This window comes from Hesperophylax consimilis, chromosome 14 (assembly GCF_061612785.1).
Source record: "Hesperophylax consimilis isolate HC1 chromosome 14, BYU_Hcon_1.0, whole genome shotgun sequence".
Lineage (NCBI taxonomy): Eukaryota > Metazoa > Arthropoda > Insecta > Trichoptera > Limnephilidae > Hesperophylax > Hesperophylax consimilis.
Genome location: NC_142849.1, coordinates 28,397,468 through 28,421,682, shown reverse-complemented (window position 1 = coordinate 28,421,682; position 24,215 = coordinate 28,397,468). Strand labels below are relative to the sequence as shown.

Here is a 24,215-nt window from a genome sequence, read left to right as displayed (position 1 = left end):
ACGCCTGCTCGCGTCCCATTTAGAGTTACATCCCAGTTTTCAAATAGTTTGTGGGCTACGCTAGGTTTGTATAGACTGGTTTGTGATTTAATTCTAATACCTTTTTTCCATGTTATTTCCTGTTACAAAAAATCGCCCCTTTAATAACGCCTGCTCGCGTCCCATTTAGAGTTACATCCCAGTTTTCAAATAGTTTGTGGGCTACGCTAGGTTTGTATCGACTGGTTTGTGATTTAATTCTAATACCTTTTTTCCATGTTATTTCCTGTTACAAAAAAATCGCCCCTTTAATAACGCCTGCTCGCGTCCCATTTAGAGTTACATCCCAGTTTTCAAATAGTTTGTGGGCTACGCTAGGTTTGTATAGACTGGTTTGTGATTTAATTCTAATACCTTTTTTCCATGTTATTTCCTGTTACAAAAAATCGCCCCTTTAATAACGCCTGCTCGCGTCCCATTTAGAGTTACATCCCAGTTTTCAAATAGTTTGTGGGCTACGCTAGGTTTGTATAGACTGGTTTGTGATTTAATTCTAATACCTTTTTTCCATGTTATTTCCTGTTACAAAAAATCGCCCCTTTAATAACGCCTGCTCGCGTCCCATTTAGAGTTACATCCCAGTTTTCAAATAGTTTGTGGGCTACGCTAGGTTTGTATAGACTGGTTTGTGATTTAATTCTAATACCTTTTTTCCATGTTATTTCCTGTTACAAAAAATTGCCCCTTTAATAACGCCTGCTCGCGTCCCCTTTAGAGTTACATCCCAGTTTTCAAATAGTTTGTGGGCTACGCTAGGTTTGTATAGACTGGTTTGTGATTTAATTCTAATACCTTTTTCCCATGTTCTTCTGCCTACTCTAACCCAAACTAAAAACCTTACCTATTTTGTAAAAATATATTATTAGTATATGGCAACACTTTTCTTTTTTTAGTTGGCACTACTGAAATTTCAAAAGTAATAAATAGTCACTAATTTGATTTTCTTATGTCATAGTTTATAAATAAAATATGGTTTCTATGTATCGCGTACGAAATTTCAAAACTCTATAACTCAGTTAATAGTGCCGACCCCCACCTAGTTCTTACAGATTCGGATTCCCCAGCCCTAAATTAGTCTAAATCAAGTTCAATTTCGGTTATTCGAGTGACTCCCATAAACCGAATTTTACCCCAGCCGCATTCGGGTTAAGGAAGAAATATATTTTTTAGGCATGGTAGTGTATTTGTGAAACCAGGGCTTAACAGGAATAGAAGGTTGAATTAATGAGTACTGGTGACCTTTTATCAGAGAAGATTTTTTCCATTCAGAAGACCATTGGAGTTGGTACTTAGTTTTTAGAATAGGGAAATGGTCTCTAACCGGAATAGGGATATCACTTAACGGACCATGGGCAGTGGCTTCCTTAGCAATATAATCAGCCATGTCATTCCCAGTAATACCGAGGTGTCGAGGGTATCCAGGCTAGGACCACTGATGCATGAACCAGTGACATGGAATGCAGTATTAGTATTATTATTAGTAGAACACAAATTAAATATTTCAATCACTCAAATGTCAGCCACATATTGAGTAAACAATAATGCTGTAAACAATAAAAATTCATAATTCAAACACAAAGGAATCCTAGGCATTTCTAGGTAGGTACTTATTAGTACTTATTCCTTTACATAGGTTATTCTAGTGAAAAGAGGAAAACATTAACAAAAAATCAATTCTATTAAAAAGACCACCTCACAAACACAAAAGATATCTCAGTCTCAGATATAGAACAAAATAAAGAAAATTGACATCGAGTTAAATGGATGGCATTCCAAGGGGATGGGAAACTCTAAGTAAGCAAACAGGTGTTTCAAGACGTACCCATCAAACTTTAACCCATAAATAATTCACTCACTAGATCGATATCTGCGGGCATTTTGTATTAAAAAAATGGTACTAAAAATCATAGATATGCCAATATGTAGACAGTAAAATTCTCATTAGGAGCCTACTTATTATACTATACACCAATGAAAAACTCTGAAAATTTATTCCATAGACTTTCAGAGTTTTTCATTGGTGGATATAGTTAGGTAATCATATGACGTCACAATATTTCGGTTACAATTTTCGATCGGAGTTATTCCCCCTGCCTTAACCCGAGCTAATTTGGGGTAAAACTGTAGATGGCATTTTTGGTCCCGTAATTTTTTGTTTTTCTTTAAATAATAATTTTTTTCAAATCAAACAAAAAATCTTTCACTGTCGTCACTGGCCACTCAGCCAAGTAATTGCTCAACCCTCCTCCCCGACCCAAAATGTCCAATAAAACTATTCCATACGAAACCACTGAAAAAAGTCACATTCCCAAAAAATGTGGCGTGAAGGGTTTTATTAAACCGCTGGAGATATATTTTGTTTTTAGGTGAAAAAAAGTCACCGAAGAATGCTACAAATAAACTCAAAAAATATTCATTAAATTTTGACCGATACGTCCTGATACAACCTATATGTACAAGGCAAAGATTATTGCAAAATAATGGAAAGAACATGGCCTAGTTGTTTCCAACAAGTTATAATGAATCTTTATTCTGGAGCGTAATGATTTTTTCATATTCACTGATTAAAATGACCTCAGATTATGCATACCTATTTTATGAAAAAAACAACTATCATTTTCTAATAATTTTTTGCACTCACAAAATTGTAGCAGCTACAATGGGAAATAGAGATATGAAAAGAATCACTAAATGAGGATGCAGAATATTATCAGACAATAAAATGGTAAAGATAAGTATATGTAGTATTAAGACTGTAGTAGACATCCCAGTACATAAATAAACCGCTCACTCCCAGTATACGATCGCTCAGTGGGGTAGGAACCTTACTTTAGGGTAAAATACGTAAAATACCAAAAAATCCCTGGACAGAGCATTAAGCCTATTGTCCCGTTCAGACAGAGCGATTTTAGTTAACAAAAATTGAACAAGATTTCATTCAGACGTTCAAATTTAACTCGAATCGATACCTATTGTTAATCAAGCTATGAAAAAGAATCCTCCACTTCCAGATATCTTAGCGTAATTTGTAACTTAGTTTTTGCCGGGAAGCGCATAACTGTGTCCTGTTTTTGGATTTTTTCTTGAATCTTAGACAAACATCAAATTGTTTTTTTCCGAAATTTGGTATCTTCTAACGCCATCTCTCTCAATATAGTGTTAGAAGCACCCAATTGATTTCTCCTTATAATTCATTTTCTAGCCCAAATTCGAAGATTTTTGCGCTTTTTCATATTCAATGTTCGTTCCGTAAGAGGTCCGAAATCATAGGGACGCACGCAGCGATAACTTCACTTGACGCCACCTTGATTAATAATATCGGTTCGAGTTAAATTGAAACGTAAGTACGATATCTTGATCAATTTTCAAAGTCGTTTAACTAAAATCGCTCTGTCTGAACGGGGTATTTATATGCTTAGGTATCTCTAAGCATTTCAACTATGTCTATGAAATACATTTCTAGCAAGCGAAAGTTAACTTATAGTCAAAATATGCTTACGATACTTAATTCTATTTCATATTCAAACTCATAATAGAAACCAACAAACTTATCATTTTTTATGCAAAACCTACTCTCTAAAGCATTATTTTTAATATCGCGTAACAGAAAAAGATGGCACATTTTAATTCTTTAGGTACTGTGACGAGTGTTATTTGTGAGTAGATAAAAGTAATCAAGGGAGTAATAATTATTTTAAAATGGCTGATTCTTTAGTTCGTTTCCATGTTTGTGTTTCGTTGCATTATTTCAATTAAAAATGGATAATCGTATTTATTTTAAACACACGGTAGTTGATATACGCAGTGAAGAGCAAACGAAAATGATAATAAACGAAACAATATTATTGAAAAATAAGAAAATACTAACAATACGAGCATGAAAATACAATTTTTTTTAATTTATATTATCTAAATAAAATGTCAACGAAACGTGAAACAAAACGAGACACAGAATAATTTAAAAAAAACGATCTCTGGGTATCTGAGGTACTGAACTGGGTATCAAACCCGGATTTTTCAAGAATTGAGTACTTTGCGGGGAGAACCTTTTTGTAAAGAAAATGCGGAGGTTCTGGGCAATTCTTATTATCCAACCACATTGAAAAACAATATTTTCAATAATTGTGAGAATGTACTCTAGTTTCATTTTCTTTAGCAGCATTTTTTTATGTTTTAAATCTGAACCAAAGATAGAATCCGAAAATGACTAGATAATAAAAATAAATGCTTAGGTATTTCAAAAGAACTTAGTTTTATTTTGGAGGGAAAGGACCTTATGGGGAAATTTGAACATCTATTGTGAGTATTTTAAAATATATTCATTGGCAACCCTGCTGGCAACATTGGCAACTGGCAACTGGCAACCTGGGAACCTGGCAACTGTTAAAATGGCAACACTCGTGGTCTACGTGCTTCGCCAAAACGCCAAAGCCAGCAAAAAATCGGTAAACTGGTAAACTAGACAGTTTGATATTGACAACAGGATTTTGCCGCATACTATTTGAAAAACTCAGCAATAATGTCGGTGGTAAAGAATATTACCTCTTCAGATGAGTTCAGCAAATTTATAAGGTACGCATTTACTTATTTCTCGCATTATAATTACAAATAACAATAGGGTTAAGTTTGAACGGCACAGGTAAAATTTATTTCTGAATCATGCATTACTATCGTTAATTTTCCTTATCTCTCTACACTCATGTTAAATTACAGGTGAACTATTTGTGCCATAATGTAAACGGGGACTTTCTCTATTTTATGTAATATTTTTATGATAAACATGAAGTTTTATTGTCTTGGAATGCAGTTGAAGTATGATTACTGTATGCTTGACATATTTTGTTATTACAATCAATTAACACCTGCTTTGTTTGATATTTCAGCTCGTCCAACTTGTCAGTGGCACATTTTGCAGCAGAATGGGCACCGCAATGCAAGCAAATAAACGATGTAATGTCCGAATTAGCAAATTTGCCTGAATTGAAGCCAAGTGGTACACAGTTCTGTGTCTGCCCAGCTGAGGATATGCCAGAAATATCCCTTAAGCTTAAGGTATGATTTGTAAAGCTTAATCAGTTGATTTGACCAAATAAAATAACTTCTGACTCATTTCTGAAGTCTTGTCATGAAAACCTATACTAAGATTAAAAATCGATATGTTGAATAACTTCCATCCACAAAATATTCAGTATTTAGAAACTCAATATCTCTAAAGCTTGGAATAACCTACCATATGAACATAAAACACAAAATAATTAAGATCTAAACCCAAAACTCATCTCTCCAGACACCCATGCACAAATAATACAGAACAGTTGATTTCAAAGCTAGCCCAAAGTACCTACCCAAAACCAACTTCTTTTTTTTTTGCATATTGGGTATTACGTCCTAATAATTTTTTTCATTTTCTCAGTTTATTGCACAAATGTGAACCTTTTTATAGCCTGTGAGATCTTTTTTTATTCACAATGGATAGGAATTAAAACGCCAAGATGATTTATTTACAATATGAACTTTCAAATGAAAACCTATTTTTTTTACTTTCAGTTTAGAATTTTATGATGTCAGAAGATTTGTAGATGATTATATATTTGGTAAATATTCCCCTTACCGCCACACTTTTAATATGCACAGATTATGGAAATGATCCTTCATTTCTACTTAATTTCTACAAGAAACAACTACCTATTTACATCAGAAGGGAAGTCATTTGCCACCATTTTGGAAAAAAAAATGTATATAGTGACACTTGTAAAGGCTTTGTCCCAATCTAAATAAGTACAAAATAACTTAACTAACCCAAACTAATAGCATGTAAATAGTTGAAACAAAGTGTAATTCATAATCCACGCGTCAAAGTGCAGCGGTTAGGGAAATAATTACCATATATTTATATAGAACGCACAAACATAATAGTTAATCTTTTAGGATAGCTGGACATGAATAATATGAATATTTTTTTTAATATAGCACTTCGATTCAATTTGATTACTATAAAAGATAACTATTTACGTCGGGGGTGATGGAAAATACTGCTTTAGGGGTGGCAACACATTACACTATACGGATAACACTTTATCACTCGCCATACAATCCCATAAAGACTTGTCACAGCGACAGATGATGTGTTGTTATAAGCGTAGGCGTGGTGACGATGATGTGCCATGATCTGCTTGCCAGGCGATATTCGAAAATGGTGCGACCCCGAGGCAGGAGAGAGGGTCAGATAAATTTACTGTGTGTATTTAATGCATTATTACTATTACAGATTGAAGCTGTTCCTACCATCGTATTCATAAGAAATAGCAAACTGGTGGACAGAATAGACGGAGCGGATGTGGTCAGCCTCACAGCTAAGGTCAAGCACCTCAGCTCCGTGCCCGCCCCGCCCAAGGAGCCCCTGGAGGAGAGACTGAAGAAGCTGATCAATAAACACAATGTCATGGTATTCATGAAGGGCAACAGGACCACTCCCAAGTGTGGATTCAGCAGGACACTCATACAGATCTTGCAAGACACAGGGTAAAACTATTCATAATTGTTGATTACTGTTTTTTTTTTTTCTTGTATTAGGCAATTCACCCTAAAGAGAGTGCTATGTGCCGTTAAAGTTAAGGGAGATGGTTATAATTTTATGGGAAATCCATACGGGAATAGGAAATCTCAAATATTGAAGTCATTCAAGTCTATGAACTTGTATAGAACTGAGAAAATGCGAGAATTGTTGAGAGAAAGTAAATAAGGAATACTAAGGGGAGATTGGTGAGTGATTTTTATAAGTAAACGATAAATGCCTTTGAAAGATGAATGATTTTTACAATTAAAGAAAACATGATCAAGAGTCTCATTTTCCATACCGCACTGGCAGAGTGGACTATCTAGGACCCGGATTTTAAACAAATGGGATGCAATGGAGCAATGACCAATTCTCATTCTCGAGATACAGGATATAAATCTTTTGGATTTTTTCTTGCCGTGGAACCAAGGTTTACTTTGAATATGATTTTGTATTCCAGCATAAAAAGCACCAGTTCGGGTTTTCGTATTAGTCCAATTTTCTTCCCAGGAGCGAATCATGTTGGATTTAAGAATTGGGATGACGTCAGAGATAGGAATTCTAAAATTTAAAGGATTAGAGCCAGAAATTGTTCCAAGTTTAGCTAGAGAATCGGCTTTCTCGTTACCCTCAATTCCTAAATGGCCAGGGACCCAAACCAATATTGTCTCGAAATTTAATTCATTTAAAGATTTAAGGGTGTTTCTGATATTATAAATAATATAGTCTTCTGGTTTATGGATATTTGAGGAAATTTTCAACACTGCGCTTAGTGAGTCAGTGCACAGTAAGGCTCGTCGAATATTGAAAAGCTGGATTTGACTCAAAGCTTGTTCAATTGCGAAGCATTCTGCAGTAAATATAGAAATTTCTTTAGGCAATTTATAAGACAAATCTAAATCGAATTCGGGAATGTGTACCGCAGCTCCACAATCTTTGTTATCAGACTTAGAACCATCTGTGTAAATGAGTGAAAATTCTGGAAACTTAGAAGATGTAATGTTTTTAAATTTTTCCTCAACATCTTGATTAGATGAGGTTAAAATATCAGTTTGGAAGTCTGAAGTTATAACTTTGGGGATATAATTGATAGAATCAAATGGGATGGTGAAAATAGGAAGGATATGATCTTTTTGTAGATTTTGGAGGGAAGAAGACAGAGATTTGAATGAAAGAAAACTTTTTAGAAGGAGAGGAAGTCGATTTTATCTGTCGATCTTTTTTCGTTATTTAAGTTATTGAACAAATAATCAAGGCTTTGTTCTAAAGGGTGACGCGATACAGAAAAGGATTTAAAAATATATTTATCAGCTAGGAATTGTCTCCTCAAAATTAAGGGGGGATCAACACATTCTACCTAGAGAGAATTAATTGGAGAAGATTTCATCGCTCCAATAATTATTCTGAGCGCTTTGGACTGAATTCTTTCAAGTTTTTTGTCCAAATATTTAGGAAGAGGATCGAAAAGAAATGTTCCATAATCTAAATGGCTTCGCACTAGAGCACCATACATTAATTTAAGAGTAGTAGGATGAGATCCCCACCACACTCTGGAAACAGCTCGCATAATATTTAGCCCCTTTTCACACTTAGCCGAAATGTTCTGAATATGCGGGAGCCAGGAAAGTTTATGATCCAAAAGTAGTCCAAGAAATTTAATTTGCTTAATGATTTGAAGAGGGACATTATCAAAGCAGACAGAAAAGGGGGGTATTTTTCTTTTGCGCGTAAAAGCCACTACTTTGGTTTTAGACGTAGCTAAATTCATCCCATTAGTCAACAACCAAACTTTAATATTATGTAAAGTCAAATGATTACTGGTTTCTCGTACATGTCATTGGCGCTTAAAAAGTCCAGTTCTAATTAAGTATAAGGAATTATCTTTAACCTTAAAATTAACGTCTTTTCGCTGCCTTCCAAATACTGCAATCGCACGACTTAAAGGTGATGCTGGCTATTTTGTATTACGGTAAAAATATATGATTTTAACAGTGTGAGAAAGAGAGAACACCATGCTTTGTTTTTGTATTTAAAAGTTTACCATAGACGATCCCGAAAATTTTTAAATAACCTGATATGAAAAAATATTTAGCATCTGAAAAATATTTATCAAGGTTTGCTAATATTATAATCAATATTTTTATACAAAACGAGGAAAAATTGAAGTTACAATAAATTTTATAATATCTTTGTCTAATCAAATACGTTTTTTTAGTTTCTTTTTAATGCTACTTACAGTTTACACTCTAAAAACCATTGGTAAGCGACTTTAAAAACTTTGAAATAAAACAATAACTTTGTTTGCAACCACGATTTATGGTCGTGTTACAAACATAAATCGTGGTTACAAACAAAGTTATTGTTTTATTTCAATTAATATATCAAACCACAAAGTGACTGCTTTTTACCAAAATAAAATTTAAAAACTTTGTCTGTGTTTGCGTTCAAAATTTTTATATTTTTAATCCCGTATGTCGATCTGTATTACTAAAATCTAAAAGAGTCTTTTATCTGCTTTCAAAAACAGTATTTTATTTTGAAATACATTCAAAAACAGCAAATCTATTTGAAATTGAATGTCAAATGGGACAATTCATCCGAGAGAATTGAAACTGCAGTTAACGTAAAAGTTGTTAGTTGAAAGGTTAAGAACAATTATCAACTTATCCTTCAGTAGAATTGGAATATCCCTATTGGTCGTCTCTAGGATCCTTCTAGGACCCCTGCTGTTTTGATCTTTAGTTCCTTATTCCTACAGGCTGCAGTGTTTGTAAACACAACATCTAGCTGTCTACATTTTTCAGACGGTAGTTTATCAACATATCGATGGTCTGCATGGCTCTCGATGTAAAAGAGTACCGTGTCTTTTGATATTCTGTGCAATGATGAAAAAGTAAAAAATGCAATAATTATTTGAAAGATGTAATAACACATAGTCAGTTCTACACAATATATGAGTGCATTTTGAGGTCAACATTTTATTATTGAGAGGTCAGATTGTTTCAATTTTATAGTACATACATACTTCATTTGATGGCTATGATAACCTCTTGTGATGTCATATTTTAGTCTTGGACTTAATTCAACAAATCTATAGATCAAGTACTGAACTTTGACCAGTAAATCCTGAGTTGAATGAGGAAGTATGAATATAAATTTTAAGTGGAACCATTGTGACACTTGTACTGAATACAAAAACAATATTTTCCATTTTACACAAAGCTGCAACGATAAAAAATATACCATTTTTATTATTTTGATGACTCCTCACAATGTAGACTGGTTTGAACATAATAATTATGTATTGCTTATTGACTTACATAAAATTGATCTTTTATATGTTTTTGTAGCCTTATTACATATGCATACCCAATTTCTACTGATTTATAACAAGTTTCTCGTTAACTCTTTAATTTTATAAAAAAATTTAATTTTTAAAGATAATATCTATACATTTCTTATGCCGAAACGTTAATTATATGATATTCCCTCGATAGAAAAAAAAAATCGCAAAGTAAGCTCCGAAAATTATTTAAAACACATTTTGTTCCATTATTTAATATGTTATAGGCATGAAAAAATTCATAGTGTATCTTTAAGTGCATAAGCATTTGTTGAGAGATTTTCGCTCTATTTCAAACGAGTCATGTTTTATTAAATATTTTCACCATTTTCGCTTAATTATTATGGTTTTTTAATATTAGCGCGCTCCCTCCAACATTCGTATTTACGTATCTCCCTTTCAAACCATCTTTGAACGCTTACTACGGGGCCTAAAAGTGATGCATCGCAGCATGGAACATTTGGCGTCAACCAAAATCATGCAGTTCTTATCAGATGGTGATAAGGTTTAAATTACCATCTAACACCAGCTGTCTGTTTTGATTTATTTGAAAAACAAAACGTAGACAAAAAGGATGGTTTATTTTGTTTTGTGTAGTTCACGTTCAAAAATATTTAAAAAATTCTGTTCATTTTCTAAAGAACATGATTTGCTACTTTATACAAAAAAATCATATCCATAATATGGGCTCTCATCAGGGGCCCATTTTGTTTATAATATTCATAAACGACATTTTTGATGTATTTTCTGATATAAACGTTCTACTGTTTGCCAACGAGATTAACCACATTAATTATTGTACAGGGTGCGCCAGAGAAACTTACTTATTTGAAAAAATTCCCGTCCGTTAAGTTGGGCAGGTAGAGGGGCAGGAGGGGGCGCATCTAGAGGGGGACGTCCCCAAGTTTGTTTCCCATTCTCGTCAGTTGCCATTATGCTGTGGTCTAGAGTGCAGCGGGCATGAATTTGCTGCGACAACATTTCCCCAACCGCCTCATCTCTCTCCGAGGCGATCTCCCATGGCCGGCGCGCTCTCCGGATTTGACTCCATGTGATTTTTTTTTATGGGGTTATTTGAAATCCCTTGTTTATGTCGATCGACTACGGACCATAGATCACCTGAAGAACAACATTCGCGATGCTATTGCCAATATTCCGATTGATATGCTTAGAAGAGTGGACGAGAACTTCAAAAAACGACTTAACCAGTGTATGCGCAATGAGGGTCGCCATTTAAAAGATGTCATTTTTAAGACAGTATGAAAAAAAACTTGGTACATTGCATTTTCAAATAAAAAAAGAATTACAACAATAACTTTTTATTTATTTATTTATTTATTTATTATAAGAACTTGTTGAACATTTATACATATTTTTGATAATTCAACCGCCATGCTAGGGATGTCCCTGTGTTATGGCGGGTGATATTTACAGATTGGATTTATAAAATAAGTTAATTATAAGTTATAAAGTTATGCAATTTAGATTGAAATATAAGTTAATTAGATTATACAATTAAATAATAAGTAAGTAGTAAAAATATACAAATTAAATTAAATTAAAAGTTATTAAATTATACAAATTTAATTGCATTACAAATATTAAAATCATGGTTTCTAAATGTATTTATAGTAATAAAAATGTTATTAAATATTAATAATAATTGATAATTAGTTGATAAAATTATAATATAATTTAATTTATGTACCAATTTTTATATATTGTGGTCTCCAAGTGAACTTATCCATTTTGATATTAGTTTTTTAAATTTATGGGGTTGGGTTTCGGTTTTTAAGTTTTCAGGGAGAAGGTTAAATATTTTGGGAGCTAGGTACATGAAATGTCTTCGAGCTGACGTGGTATGTAGTGTAGGGACGTTGTAGTGTCGGTTGGTTATTGTTCTGGTGGTGTAATTGTGGTGTACGAGGGTTTTTTTTCTTATATTTGTACAAAAAATGCATTAGAGTAAATTTTATGTGGAGTTGCCGTATGTTTAAGACATTGTATTCAGTGAAGAGTCGAGTGGAGGAGTATCTTGTCGGTCGCTTGTTGATAGTACGTATACAGTACTACAGTGCTTTTGTTTTTATTAAACTTTCAAATAAGTAAGTTTCTCTGGCGCACCCTGTATTACACTTCAAACTAACTTGAGATGCTTTTTGAATGGTGCTCAATCAACAAATTAGCATTAAACATAAATAAATTCCAGTTCATTCATTTTTCCAAAATAAGTGGAAGATACTACCAGTATCGCCCTGGTGTAAGACCACCATTCAGAATTGAAACGTTGCTCCAAATGGCTTTAGCCGTGTTTAGTGACTAGATCTGAATAGCCAGGTACTTCCTCTTTCCCTTCCCAACTTACCTTCAGCCTCACAACATCCCTCAATTGGGGATGCCATAGTCTCACTAGCTCCAGACGGGAGCAGTTGGGACTCTTGTGAGGTATTCACCATAAAAAAAAATAAAAAAAGTAATCCTATTTTTTTTCAATATTCATTAAATGATGAAAATTTAATTTCTGTTAATAAAATTATTGAACTAGGCATTATGTTCGACAGTAAACTCACCTTTGTATGTCATATTAATAATATTATCACCAAGGCCCTAAAGACTCTTGGCTTTGTTTTGAGAGCTGCAAAAGATTTCAATAATTTAGGAACATTTATTATGTTATATAAAACCCTTGTCAGATGCCAACTTGAGTATAACTCTACGTTATGGTCTCCATTTTTCAATATTCATTCAGATAACATTGAAAAGATTCAACGGAAGTTTCTAAGGTTTATAAATTATAAATTGCATATTCCTATACAAAACATAAATTACAATTACCTCTTGGATAAAATGTCTCTATTGAAACTTTCAGAAAGAAGAATAAGCACAGATTTAATACTGTTACAAAGAATACTACATTTTAAAATTGACTGTCCCGAATTACTTCAATGTATCAATATTCATGTTCCCAAAAAATCATGCCGACATTTCTTACCTTTTTACTTCAACAACACCAGGACACTAGCTTACCAAAATTCTCCGATTCCGAGACTTCAAGTCACAATTCCGAGACACAATCTCGGAAACAAATATTCTTATCTGGGTGATATATTTCATCTTAAAACTAATCAGTATAAATGTTGTATATTCTATCACTTTTATTCTTCTAGACACAAATAGACCTATGTACCCATATAACTTCTCCGCTTCTACTACTTTATTTTGTTGAATCTTTTAAATTCAATTATATGCGTGAGGATTCATTTTTGCCATTATGTTTGCATTCTTCTTTATTGTATTGATTTTTAAGTGTTTACTCTGATACAAAATGCTTGTATTTTTTTTTAAAGAAAAGCCCACTAGGGCGTGTAATAAATAAATAAATAAGTAGGAAACTTAGCAAGAATACTTGAAGCTTCTATAATATTTCTTAGGTCGTGTTGTTTCACAGAAATTAAAATGTAACATGAACAAGTGTAACATTCAAATGTAATCGACTTTAAGGACGGGTTGTTTCGGAGAATTTGAACAATTCATCAAATTTCAACGTTAATTTTCAAGTTCTGTGAAAGATTTCTTCAAATTCTTTTATTATTTCAGTTCTGTCGAACAACTAGCCTATAATTATATAATAACAGAACTTGAATAGGACTTTCACAGAACCCGAAAATGAATGTTGAAATTTGATGAATTATTCAAATTCTCCGAAACGACCCGTCCTTAGGGTTATTTTTTCTCAGTTGAAAGGTCCCCGTTGAATGCCGATTCTAAGTCCGTTTCTGCTTATGATCATCTCATCAGAAGAGAACAACTGTAATATTGTTAAAGCATATCAGCAATTACAATTTGATAGAAAACTGAAACGCATCTAGAATCAGATTTTAACGGAGACCTTTTAAATATACAAAAAAAAATGTCGCTGATGAACTGCCATTTGATGACTTTGTCACACCTGAATTTCCGCTAGGACTAAGAGATCAAATTTTCCAATAAAAACAATTTGCAATACTTTCCCGAAATCTGCTCAACCAATATCACCTGAAAGGATATTTACAGTTTTCCATTTTGTCGGAATGCATTTGGCACTTTTTTTAACTGTCTGTTTTTCTATTTTACAGCGTGGAGTATGAAACTTTTGACATTCTAACCGATGAAGAAGTACGTCAAGGACTTAAAACATACTCGGACTGGCCCACGTACCCTCAGGTCTATGTAAAGGGAGACCTGATCGGAGGTCTCGACATCATCAAGGAGATGCTAGCTGCCGGAGAATTGGAATCCACACTCAAGTCATAATATCATTATTACATATATTATGGACTTACCTTCCATTTCGACATCTATACAGCGATCAAATCATGTATACCACAACTAGATCTTTTTATTTGAAATAAAATAAAATTTTATTTATAATCCTGTTGTATTATTATTTTTTAACCCTAGATAACTAATCGGTCGTCGGGGCGACGACGCGCTACTTGGCGAAATTCGAAATCACCTATTTCCCCCCGCTGATTGTGAGATTCAATCAATGCGATAAAACTACTGAAATTAACTTATTTACTATAGTGAATGCAGTGAAAAGATTATTATGGAACTAGAAAAAGTCTAGAGAAAATTAATTTTAGCACTGACTACTCTTGATTTATAGATAAGCAGCATTCGGCCCCTTACCAAAAAAAAACATAGCCAGTTCCTGCGATTAAAAATGAATGTTTATTTAGTAGATAATAATACATAATTTAAGACTATAATAAGGGTATTTGGTAGTATTTACTATATTTAGTAGGTACTACCAAATATCCTTTTATTAATAATACATACCTCCAACTTCCGACATTTTCCATACCTTCTGATGGCAGCATACTACACTAGCGCCTCCTAGTGGCGTGAGTTGTGTGCCATGGTTTTTTTCATACATTTTTATTTTATGTGAAATATATTCTTTATTTTATGTTAATAAATTATAGAAATCGAAATAAAAAAAATTAGGTAACCTACTTTATGCTTTTTGCTCATACATAAAAAAATGTTAAAGCGGCTATTAACCACTCGGAACATTAGAACGTCAAAAGACGTAAATATGATAATAGCGGTCAAGACATTAGTACGTCTTTTCACGTAAGCGCGCGAGATTTTACAAAAATCGATTTATTTCCATCACTAGTATACGGATTGCCATGATTTAAAAAACAGAGTATCGATAATGAATAACGCTACGCGTCTGCATTCAAAAATATCTATGGAATCTTGAGGTGCATTATCTGAGTCGATTGAATCTGTCAGCTTGTTCGTTCGTAATTTATTGCGTTTTTAAATAATTTATTAAAAATATTTTAGTTTGGACGGTTAATATTTTGAGGTGACTAATAGTTTTTAATTATATTTCTTCAATATATAAAGTGTTATTTCTTTATGATACTCAGAAAAAAGTACATTTTTCACAGCTTTGAAATAATGGTCAGCGATTTTTACATATTTTTGACGTTTTCAGAAAATGTATATTTAGAAACGCAAATATTTACGTATAACAAAACAATACGATAGTGAATTTCATAATCTTTCCAAAACATTTTTTAGAATGAGGCTACGTTTCCCAAGACGTGAGTTATGATGCTTTTAGCAAAAGTCGTGAATAACACAAAAATTTCCGCGTTTTGACAGTTCGCAAAGGAACACATAGCATACAAATGCCTTTGTCTGAGAGGTTAACTGTCTTTGATGGTTTAGAAAAGTAATATGATTGTGAGAATTTTGTTCAATTTCTTATTTGCTAGGATTGACGGACTCATAGTATATTTTCAGTGTTTAATGCAGCAGCACGGCTCATAACCGGGTGTAACAACCACTACTTATCCAGCGGGGTAAAGTCAATAATAGTCTGTATACTTTTGGATTAAACTGTTTATTCTGCAGTATCTCTCACAGTGTTTTTATAATTCAACCTTCTTCCCTTATCCTCTAGCCGGAAGTGTCCATAGATAAGCAAAACATCCCTCTCGAAAAGTCATCTTCTCCTTGACGCGCCCCATTCCTGGCCATATGGGTGTTACACTGGTTTCAAAATATTTGCACATTTCAGAACACCTTCGTAACCTTCACTGGCTCAAGTGCCCTGAAAGAACCCAGTACAAATTGTGCTGGATGGTATTTAAATCCATTAATGAAATGACCCCACCCTACATCTCTAAACTATGCGTCCCGGAAAACACTGGTCTGAAGCAGTCAATCAGCAACATCTGCAGCTGTAGGCAGACTGATGGAACCTAAGCGTAAGCCAAATAGAAAGTTTGGTGATCGTGCTTTTGGAGTATCTGGGCCGAAGGCTTGGAATAAACTCCCTCCGGAACTAAGATCCATAACAAGTCCAACAGAATTCCGGTCTAAACTAAAAACTTTTTAAGCTGTCATACCCTTAAATTAAATAAACTATTCCTGAGAGAAGGTCCCGTTATATCCAATTTTCCAATTATATCCTGTATCTAAATTTCGCTAATAAACAATTAGTTAATGTTTTTTTTTTTTTTTTTTTTTGTATTAGGCAATTCACCCTAAAGAGAGTGCTATGTGCCGTTAAAGTTAGGGGAGATGGTTATAATTTTATGGGAAATCTATACGGGAATAGGAAATTTCAAATATTGAAGTCATTCAAGTCTATGAACTTGTATAGAACTGAGAAAATGCGAGAATTGTTAAGAGAAAGTAAATAAGGAATACTAAGGGGAGATTGGTGGGTGATTTTTATAAGTAAACGATAAATGCCTTTGAAAGATGAATGATTTTAATGTTAATTAAGTGTTAATCTCAAGTAACCTACCATGTAAGTATTGTACTGTATATTATCTCCATATATAGTTAGTAATAACACAGATCATTGTAGAAATGTATTATATATTTGTACAGCGCCCTTGAGGTGATTTTCCACAAAAACGGCGCTATACAAATCATCCAAATATTATTATTATTTATTATTTTACCAGCTTACTATAAATTAATGTTAACGTTTTTTGACAGCCCAAAATCAAATTGGGAATTCCGGAACAAATTCTCTGAATGATATTGAAAAATCCGTTGCATAGTTTAGTAGAACTAAGCGCACAAACAGACAGACACGGATAGCGACTTTATTTCATACTATAGGGTTTTCCAATAAGAGGTGTTATTTTGATATTCAATCGTAAAAGATCAATGGTTTCGTTGCTTGTGTGGCACGTAGCGCCGTCTTGTTGAAAGTAAACGTTGTCCAGATCAATACCATCCAATTCCGGCCATAAAAAATCATTAATCATCTCTCGATAGCGCAATCCATTCACCGTAACTGTTGTTCCAGCCTCATTTTCGAAAAAGTAAGGTTCAATGACTCCGCCGGACCATAAACCGCACCAACCAGTCACACGTTGAGGATAGAGAGGCTTTTCAACAATAACTCTTGGGTTTTCCGAGCCCCAGATGCGACAATTTTGCTTGTTGACGAAGCCACCGAGGTGGAAATGGGCCTCATCACTCAAGATGATTTGCATTTGATTCACTCAAGTGAATTTTAATAATTTCAATGCATTGTTGAAGCGTGTATCGTTCCATTTTTATTAATGGCGTAGTTTCTACTTGTCAAATGTCAAAAAATGACAGCTTCAAAAGTAACATCTACCGAAATAGCGGGCTATTCAAAATAACACCTCTTATTGGAAAACCCTGTATTTAGAGATTTGGTTATAAACAAGTAACATTATTTAATGTTTACGCCATAAAAAAGAGGCGGGTATGGGTACCGCCGCCCCAAGCACCATTTATTGAATAACCAACACTCCTGTCATAGGTCACCCCAAGTGGTTAGCTACGTTTGGTGACTTAGCAGCGGTGCCCGGGTTCATTGGGTGAGGTTTGTCTAGGTCTTGGCGGCGGATGCTTTTGCCCACCTGCTGCGTAGCGGGCCGGATCGGGGAGACTGGTTGAGGGAAACCTTTTGACATCTCCAGCCGGACTCTCTCGACCCACCGCCTTGATTTTGATTCATTCGTCCGTTATCCCTGGACACATTGATCCCCAGATTCCAACTCTCTCCTCATAAATTTTTCCTTCCCAGAACTTCCTCTCCTTCCTTTCCCCAAAAAGACCCTCCACACAGCATCCCCAAGATGACATAGACCCTGAGGGAATTTTTTTAATCAAAAAAAAAATACTAATGACGGGTTGTTTCAGAGAATTTAACAATTCATCAAATTGCAGTGTTGATTTTCAAGTTCTGTGAAGATTCTATTCAAGTTCCGTTATTTTAACATTTTTGGCTAGTCGTTTCACAAAACCGAAATAATAACAGCACTTGAAAATGAACTTTTAAATTTGAAGAACTGTTCAAATTCTGTGAAACAACCCCTCCTAACAGAACATGAATAGAACTTGAATTTTAACTTTGATGAATCGTTCAAATTCTGTGAGCCAACCCGTCCTAACTTTCCTAGTATTGTTGGGTTAGAAAATCTTATGTTTTTTATGACTTATAATTTTCAGAAAAATGAAATAACAATGTTTTAAAGTTATTATTTATGCAAAGGGGGTTAAAAATAGCAAAAGAAGACGTGAACATAATTCAATGAGACATTAAATAACACATTTATAAATTAATGAATAAAATTTGTTGTGTGGATGAAATTTGTTCTTGCTAAATATAAAAATGAATTAGTAACATTAAAAATATACAGATAAGGTGACAGCAAAAAAATTAATAATATCTGATGCATATTTGATACAACTTTGTTATAACAAATGATGTAACGTGTAATGGTATTAAAGCCAACAGTATGTTGGTTTCACTTCAACCGATAAGAAATTTTGCAAGACCGAAAGATCGTTACTTTAGCTGAGCAGAGCTGACAATACTTGTAAACAAGATTCTCACTAAGCCAGTCGGGCTACAGACTCTGAGCTTAAAGTAGCGCCATGTGAGTATGGTAGGGTAGGCAGTGTGCCTATATGGATGGCATGCCTCTGCATGTATGCCAATCAATTAAACATTAAAGCTGGTATTTTTAAATTAATTAAAAGTTTGTGCCCTGCAAAATTAAATTAATGCTCTAGCAATATTAGAGGTGTACCAGATCTCGAGAGAAGCTTAGAGGGAACTCAAATTATACAAATTAACAAACCTATCTATGAGATGTCCAAAAGAGGGACAAAAAAAACTAATCAACACATTTATTAACCTTATCTATGTGTCTGACGCATATCTAATCCATGAAGCCTCACTAAAACATAATGCGTCAAGACATGCCGCATGATGGGATAGATGCATTGTAGAAGTTAAGCCATATATTTTTTCATTATCTACATTACTTGTGATGTCTTCGGTAAAGTTGTTGAATTCCTCTTCATGCATAGGCTCTTTAAAAAAAACATCACTTGATTTCAACTTAAATATCTAATGGAGACAACTATTTAAGGAGGCGATTTGAGTAAACATGCACAAAATAGGTTTTTAAGTTGTTAGATTGGGTTTTTGTAATACTGTATGTGCATTTCCTAACTTTCAAACATAACTTTGATTGAGAAAAAATGGAACTTTAGTGCAACTTTTACCATCTCCCCCGAGATACATAGTCGTTTCTTGTAATAATTAAGTCGAAACCAAGTTCTATCTATAATTTTGTTGGCGTATGAAGCATGAGGCGGAATTCAACAAGTTTATCATGTCTTAATCACCACTTGATCAGACAGGTTTGTATATCTGTAAGTGTTTGTTTTAGGTGATTTAGTGTCTTATGAAGCAGCGGGTGACTTTTGTGCGGCCATCTGTCCTTGCAGTTTGCGTTCCAGCACATCGCAAATGGCATCTCGGATTTTGGATCGCTCGATGCCTAAAGCTTGAATTTTCTCCATTTGTTGAGTGAGGAATTCCACTTTTCTTTTGAAATAGTCTTTGGCGCTGGCGATTCCCTGGAAAATATCAAAATAATTACAAAGTTAAGATAATATTATATTATGAAACATTCCATATACAAGACATTGAGGAATATAAATAAAATATATAACTTTTTATCTCCCCAGGCTAATTTGTTCGCTTTTCAGAACAGCTCACATGATCTCATAGAAATTGTTCTCTATACTGCCATAGTTAGAAATATGATCTAAATGGTGTTAGAAAGAGAAAACACCATGCTTTATATTCAAATCTAGAAGTTAACAACGGAAGAATTAAACTTCTATGAAACCGAAGGTTCTGACCGCAATATGAGAAAAATTTATTAAACTTTAATAATGTTTGTAATATATTTGTCTAAAAAAATATGTGTTTTTTTTTGTTATCAGTAATTTTAGTTCAGTATTTAGACGAAAAAACGTAAGGTGACAATTTTTTAACTTTTTAAGTTTGATTCGAAAATTTTAAAAATTATGATTATTTCTAATAATCAAATATTTCATCACTTTTAAAAAACAGTTTTTAGTTTTCGAATACATTCAGAAAATTCCCATTTATTTAGATTTTATTGAGAAGCGGAAATACACATAAATTCTCCCAATTTGTGACAGGATCTTTAAGAAATATATCGGTCAATATTCCAAAGACATGAAGGGTTAAAATACTACTCTATTTTAGGTCAAGTTTCCGAGAGCTATTTTAGTAGTATTGGCTCGTCGAGGCGACGACGCGCTACTCAGCGAAATTCTAAATCACCTACTTCCCCCCGTTCCCCAACCTTGACTCTTTCATTACCTTCCTAATTTGAGTAAACAGTGCAGCACGTGAAGCGATTGCGGCCACACGCATACTAGTACGTGCCCTATGACCATCTCGTCGTCCGCTGGACGAAAGTTTAGTTATAACAACAATTTTTATTTTTAAGGTACGTACATTCATATATTCTTATATTTATTGTTAATGTTGGAGAATCTTCTACAATAGAAGCTTCGGTTCCGTCTACGTCAAACGTGCGTAAAATTTGATACCTGTGTCCATCCAAGGCCCGGAGGAAGACCAAACACCGTTGCACCAGATGTAGAGGGGCTATTTGTGGTCCACATAATGTTGACATGTGTGGTCACTGTGTAGACTGATATTTTGATATTAATTTGTTCATTATAAACCTTACTTTTGTGCCATGTAACAAGTTCCTATCTTAATTTAATATTTTTGATTTATTTCTAGTGTTTTATTGCGTAGACCACTCGACGAAAGTGTAGTTACAATGAAAACAGTTTAGTTATCTAGGGTTAAAATACTCTGATCATTTGCAAAAACATGCTATGCAGTAGTTTTTGTCATAAATTGTAGTGAACAATTGATTTTAAAAAGTAGTTGTTAATCTGTTTATAAATTATAGATTAAAAAAATTCAGGGTTTAGTACCTACTTTGAAAAGAGCTGTTGTGAAAACTATTCTATTAACCCAAAATCTACTAATATTACCTTACTTACACAAATAATTATTAAGCCAGAAAGGGTCATAATCAAAGCCATATTAAAGTTGTTTGACGATTGTACCGTTTTCAGAGTTTTGGTGGTCAGTTGTTTTAGGTTATCGAATGCCGCCCATTTTATTCAGTTTCCTATGTTGAAACAATACATTAAAATAATCTTACCTTTTCGGCGTAATAACCAGTTCCAATATCTATGATAACATTTTCTGTATCGGTGATTGTTCCAGGGACGTAAATTGAGCCGGTCAACGGCACCATAATCGTCTTCCCTTTAGTTGCTGGGGTTATTTTTTCAACACTCTCGCCCGAGTCTATGAACTTAGTCTGGGCTAATTTCAATGTTTGGAGAGAATCCTGGTATAAATTAAGTTCCTAAAGCACAACAATTGGGAACTATTAATTTTAACTTGAACAGAAGGTATGCATAAAATAATTTCCTAAAATACACATTTTTGTATCAAGTTGTCATGCAATACTATGTAGAATCATATCAGAATGTAGATGAAAGTGTGCCTTACTTGGTCAACTTGCTGTTTCAGCTGTGTTAACTGCTGTAAGTTTAGTTTGGTTAAATCTATTTGCTGCATACCCTGACCCGGGGAAGATGAAATGGTTTCCATTTTGAAGTATGGAAAAGGGGTTGGCTTTTAGTTAAAACGTGTATAGCAAATTCCTTGGAAATTTGTCAGTTAACTTGTGGGATATAAGACACTACTTTCGATAAAAATAAAAATCGGCAAATTAAACACGCTTTTTACTGAGTGACATATATGGTAAAATTTTATTATATTGCCATCTTGGATTTTAGTGTCTGAAGGTTGTCAGCATAAATAAACCCGTTGTCAGAATGATTTTTTTTTCCATTTCTGCATACTGTCGTCAAGTTTTACGAGAGAAGGAAAGTCATGTCAGATGGTATTATGAAAAAATACTAAAGATGGAATTATAAATAAGTGTCAAAGGAATATTGGAAAGCTAATAAAACTTTTTTTTTAATTACTTGTACCCTTGAAAAACAACTGAAGAACTTAAAATGCTGAGAGCTGTAAACTGAAAATGTAAACATCGTTTTTGTACAGAATCAGATACCAATGTAATATAACATCGTAAATAATGATGAAAGCTGTTTTGTATGGATGCCTCTGTGTTATGGCGGGTGAAGTTTACAGATTGAACATTTTCATAATATGCATAATAATAGTTTATATAATTCAATAATTTATACAATTCCGATTTAGTTAACATTTTATGTGACCGATAGTAAGTCAATAATTATAATTTTATATGAATTAAGACCATTGAGGAATCTGAGAGATGTGTGAAGGGAGATTAGGGGGGTTAAAGTGTAAAAGATGTAGAATGTATGGGTGTTGTAATTGAAATGTATTGCAGATGTAAGAATTCATAGAGTTATTTGTGTTTTGAAAGTAAGGAGTTGAGTTTCGGTTTTTAGGATATCGGGGAGAAGGTTGAAGGTATTGGGAGGTGAATTGTTTTTGTGCTGATGTAGTATGAAGCAATGAGGTTTAGGTACATTGTAGGCATTGTAGTGTCGGATGGTTATATTTCTGGTGGTGTGATTATGTTATAAGAGTGTTTTTTTGTATTTGTACAAGAAATGTGTAAAGGGAGTTGACGTATATTTTTACATTACATACATAGTATAGTTGAATTGTACAGTTAAAAAAAAACTGATTTTATTTTATCTGTCATTTTCATAATATTGTGTAAACCAAAACCTAGCTAACAACCACTCTGTAAATTGTCATCTCAACACAGGCGTTTCACACTTAGTGAGATGGGCAATACGTAATTAAATGTAATATTAAGATAAAAAATAAGTTTTTTTTTTAATATTGTTCTCAATATACCTAATGGTACTTAATCGCATGGTCTGAATTTTTCACACAATCAGTTCCACTTTTGAAAAGTACACTTAAATTCAAAGCAAATTCGAGTTCTAGAGTTCATTGAATCAGAGTTACAGGGAGACACACAACCGAAATTAGTATTTTTGATAAAGGTGAATTTTCACATATATTTTGTACTTATACTTACATCGCACACGTCGGGATTCGATCACGCGACCTCTTAATTCGTAGTCGAAGATCTTATCCGTTTGACCACGAAAGCCATCATATTATTCTATGCAATGTCACGCTATGCTATGTCAGGCTATGAAAATACTTCACGCTATGTTATGTCATGCTACGCTATGTCAAGCTGTGCTCATGCTTTATCTTCCCTCTGAAGTTATCGATAATATTTTTTGCAAAAGTGACTCTTCTCGCAACATGTTAGAAACTCTATTAAAATAAGATATTAACTCTACACAGGAGGCCATGAAGGTATCGTGTCATTTTTGGGGGTGGTCTTTTTGGAAGGGGTGGATGTGGGTCTTGAAGAGACTCATGTTGTAGGAGGGAGGAAACACAGAGGCCGGAAAACCATTCCATAGCCGAGCTGAACACAAAAACGATTCATACTCGTTCTCATGCAAACAATATCAACCATGTTTAAGTTGGTCGTGCGTTTCTCGACCGTGCACCAGTGCCGAAAGATTCATTGATGCCAATTCTATAATTGAATTACTAGTAGACGAGGTGACTTTTCCACTTGGCCAGTGCTAAAAAATGCAATCGTAAACATTCTAATGGATAGACCAGCCAATCAGGAAAAGATCTCCCCTTCTGTAATTTGTCAATAAATTAATCTAACAATATACAGGCAACGTGCAATGTAATATCACCATTCAGTCCTCAAAAATAACATATGCTTACAGCGTAATCGAGTAATCAAAAGTTCAGGCTTGTTTCAAAAATTGAATTTTTTGTTACTTTATTTAGTTAGACAATTTTACAAATGCAAA

General features: G+C 33.8%; 2 protein-coding genes across 2 annotated transcripts; one reads left to right on the top strand and one right to left on the bottom strand.

Moving 5' to 3' along the window:
• The first annotated feature begins 4,420 nt into the window (after positions 1 to 4,420).
• On the top strand, positions 4,421 to 14,348 carry Grx3 (Glutaredoxin 3). Its single transcript, XM_089639711.1, has 4 exons — positions 4,421 to 4,611; positions 4,923 to 5,091; positions 6,308 to 6,561; positions 14,054 to 14,348. Exons 1-4 carry the CDS (start codon positions 4,559 to 4,561, stop codon positions 14,229 to 14,231), a joined length of 654 nt encoding a protein of 217 aa, XP_089495837.1. The 5' UTR covers positions 4,421 to 4,558; the 3' UTR covers positions 14,232 to 14,348.
• Positions 14,349 to 15,926: 1,578 nt separating this feature from the next.
• Pfdn5 (prefoldin 5) lies at positions 15,927 to 22,143 on the bottom strand. The gene is made up of 3 exons (XM_089639712.1): positions 21,865 to 22,143; positions 21,509 to 21,718; positions 15,927 to 19,865 (listed from the first exon to the last, which is right to left on the bottom strand). The coding sequence occupies exons 1-3, from the start codon at positions 21,964 to 21,966 to the stop codon at positions 19,689 to 19,691; spliced, it is 489 nt and encodes a 162-aa protein (XP_089495838.1). The 5' UTR covers positions 21,967 to 22,143; the 3' UTR covers positions 15,927 to 19,688.
• Between the last annotated feature and the right edge of the window lie 2,072 nt (positions 22,144 to 24,215).